The following is a 3175-nucleotide window of genomic DNA, read 5'->3' as shown; positions in this document are numbered from 1 at the left end:
AAGCGGGGCGGGGGGACACGATCGGGCAGTCCTTGCTGTCCCCCAGCCACCATCAGCCGTGCCGCTCCCCCTCCCCTCCCAGGTGCACTGAAATCCTACCTGCGGGAGCTGCCCCAGCCTTTGATGACCTTCGAGCTCTACAACGAATGGGTCAAAGTGGCCAGGTGGGACTGGGTGTTTGGGTGGAAAAGCCTGGCAAGGCTCAAAAAGCCCTCGGTCGCCTTCCTCCATCCCTCCCGGCACTCAGAGCAAGGCTGCTCAGCCTCGTTCAGGGAGATACGAACACAGCACCTGCCTTGTCCCATGGTTAGCAGAAATGCAGATGGCCCAAAATCTCGGAGAATAGCAATAAAAAACATAGGAGGGTGAGGGGGAAGGCTGCAGCTTTTCTGATTGCAAAAAGAGCTTAGTCTGGGAAGACCTACTTGGCATGAGCCCCATCCTACCGGCCCACCAGCCCAGTTTGGCCTCTTGCTTTTGGGATGGAAGGGGGTGGAAAAGGAGGCACAGCAAAAAGCCTGGGGAAAGCGGGAAATCTGAAGGAGGGTGTAGTGAAGTGGGGGTTGGCCTCTTCTCCCAGGGAACCAGTGACAGGACAAGAGGGCATGGTCTGAAACTGCGCCAGGGGAGGTTCAGGCTAGAAATGAGGAGGCATTGCTTCACAGAAAGCAATGTCGTTCAGCATTGGAATGGGCTGCCCAGGGAGGTGGTGGAGTCACCATCCCTGGAGGTGTTTGAAAAAAAACTGGATGTGGCACTTGGTGCCATGGTCTAGTTGGCATGGTGGTGTTAGGGCAAAGGTTGGACTCAATGATCCCAGAGGTCTCTTCCAACCAAACCGATTCTGTGATTCTGGGAGAGCATCTTTCTGAAGGGATCAGCTCAGTGCCAATGAGCCCCATAGTCACAGTGAAATAGGGTGGCTGCTGGTGGCAAGGCAGTGCTAGCCCCCAGGCCCACCCACAAGCTATATTCTTATCATATTAAATCCCTCTGAGCCTTTGGGGTGCCATTTTCTCCTCCGTGGATGCCTGCCTTAGCTACCCAATAAAGGCAGCAGCCGAGCATCTCCCTCCCCAGGGCTATGGCCCAGACGGGGTGGCTGACACCCTGGCACACTGTGTCCCTCTCTGCCATAGGGAGCGAGCTGAGCTCTCCACCTCCTTCTTCTCTCTTGCAGCTTAAAGGACGTTGACAGCCGCATACAGAGCCTGCGAGACACCTGCAGCCGCCTGCCCCGGGAGAGCTACAACAATCTGAGGTGTTTTTGCAGGGACAGGGCTTCTTCGGCCCCAAACAATCACCGGGGGCAGCCATTCCCTTCCCAAATCCGTACTTACCACCCCCTCGCCCTCCTTTTACCCCACAGGTATCTGGTCAAGTTTTTAGCCAAGCTGGCCGAACACCAGGAGGTGAATAAAATGACCCCCAGTAACATCGCCATTGTGCTGGGCCCCAACCTGCTGTGGTCGCAGCAGAGCACAGAGTAAGGCCTGGCTCGGAGGGGTGGGAGGGAGCTCCCAGCCTTGGCTGGGGTGCCCTAAGCACCAATGCCATGGGAAAGGCTGAGCCAGCAGCCTTCAGGCACCCGCGCCTCTTCCATCCTCAAGTCCTGTCCCTTGTCCCCGCAGTCCCCGAGTGGCACATCCCCTTAGCCAAGCACATGTCCTCTTAGCCACTCTGCAAAGCAGCAGAGGAAGAGGCTGAGACCTGGAGCACTTGTTACATGGATGGCTTCCAGCACTGTTGGCCTCCCAACATCAAGCCAGGGTTTCCAGGACCATGAACAAGGCCCACCTCCTGCTCTACTACCCACCTTGGCTGGCCTGTCTCCCCTTCAGGCTCTACCCCCTCAGGAATGAACACCAAAAGAGTTAATGCCCCAAAATCCCTTTTCTGATGCTTCCCCCATCCCTGTCTTTCAGAGACCCCATGCAACTGGACTTGGCCTCGGTCTCCTCCATCCAGGTGGTGAGCGTGGTGGAAGCCCTCATCCAGAACGCAGACACCCTCTTCCCCGGAGGTAGGGCCAGGGCCTCGCTTGGGTGGCCGCAGCCCAGGGTGAAGGGGAGAGGAAGGGAAAGGGACATTTGTCCATCCCCAGGAGGAGGGAAGCAGAGGGGCTGCTCCGGTTCCCTGCCGTGGGGTCATTGGGGGGGAGCTCTGGGTGGCAAGCGCTTCCTCACAGGGTCTCCTCCTTTCTCTCCACCCAGAGGTAGATTTCAATGTCTCGGGCATGTTCATGCCACCAGAGAACAGACGACTTGGTGAGGCCGCCCCGGTGGAAGAGCTGACCCCTGAGCCCCCTCCAGCTAGCACCTCAACTCTCCCAGATGGAGAGGCGTGAGTCTGGTGGGAGCTGGGGGTTCTGGTTGTCCCAGTTCTCCCCATGTTCTCCCCCCATCCCACCCCACACCAGAGGCTGTACCCTTGCAAGTGGACACGAGGTGCCTCGTGGCCAAGACCACCATGCCCAATCAAATCCTGACTTGCCCCATTCTCTGCGCAGCACCTCGAGGGACCCAGAGGCCAGGTCCCAGCCGGCATCCCCAGCAGTGACCAGACCTCCCGAAACTGCAGGGCCGCCGGCTCCAACAATGACTGATGACACTGCCCGCAAAGGTTAGGGTGCCCCAGATGGCACAGTGCTTGGGAAATGACAACCCCCAATGCCACCTCCTCTGGTTTGCCTTCATCCCCACCATTCCCCGCACAAAAGGGTGCTGGGGATGTCCCTGCCACCAAATGAGGGGAAGGGGATGGGGCAGCATGGCCAGGATCCAGTCCTTCATTGCGTACCCCAGCCCCAGCCAAGGTGGGACTGTAAGACGGACATGAAGTCCTTCAGTGTTGGGTTGAACACCGCCCATAAAGAGATGTCAAAGCTCACAGCCCCTTGTGAAGGGAAGAGGGTGGGAAAAGCCCCCAAAAGCTGCTGTGAACTTGGGTCTCCAGTATGGGAGCTGGGCAAGGGGCAGTTTGTCCATCAGTCTGCCTGCAGCTCCCTGCCTGACACATGGCCGGCACCACAGCCCCCACCCCTGCCCTGAGGAGAGACCCCAGCGGCGAGGACCCCAGTCCACCCCAGCTTTCTTTGCAGGCAAGCGCCCAGCTCCAGCCCGACCCATGATGCCGCCGCCACCCGTGGCCCAGCTCCGGAGCATGGCTCCCACCC

General features: G+C 58.9%; 1 protein-coding gene across 1 annotated transcript in view; it reads left to right on the top strand.

The window, feature by feature from the left end:
• SH3BP1 (SH3-domain binding protein 1) overlaps nucleotides 1-3165 on the top strand; it is a gene marked incomplete at its 3' end in the record, with an annotated part of 9713 nt that extends 6548 nt beyond the window's left edge. Inside the window, exons 13-19 of the mRNA XM_009708066.1 lie at nucleotides 4-164; nucleotides 1181-1261; nucleotides 1370-1486; nucleotides 1926-2023; nucleotides 2214-2343; nucleotides 2510-2622; nucleotides 3101-3165. Coding sequence (XP_009706368.1) covers nucleotides 4-164; nucleotides 1181-1261; nucleotides 1370-1486; nucleotides 1926-2023; nucleotides 2214-2343; nucleotides 2510-2622; nucleotides 3101-3165 — 765 coding nt within the window. The remainder of the gene's footprint in view (nucleotides 1-3; nucleotides 165-1180; nucleotides 1262-1369; nucleotides 1487-1925; nucleotides 2024-2213; nucleotides 2344-2509; nucleotides 2623-3100) is intronic.
• Between the last annotated feature and the right edge of the window lie 10 nt (nucleotides 3166-3175).

The sequence above is a fragment of the Cariama cristata genome, unplaced genomic scaffold (assembly GCF_000690535.1).
Source record: "Cariama cristata isolate BGI_N322 unplaced genomic scaffold, ASM69053v1 scaffold29579, whole genome shotgun sequence".
Classification (NCBI taxonomy): domain Eukaryota; kingdom Metazoa; phylum Chordata; class Aves; order Cariamiformes; family Cariamidae; genus Cariama; species Cariama cristata.
The sequence above is the reverse complement of the archived record's forward strand: the minus strand, read 5'-3'. Positions and strand labels throughout refer to the sequence as shown.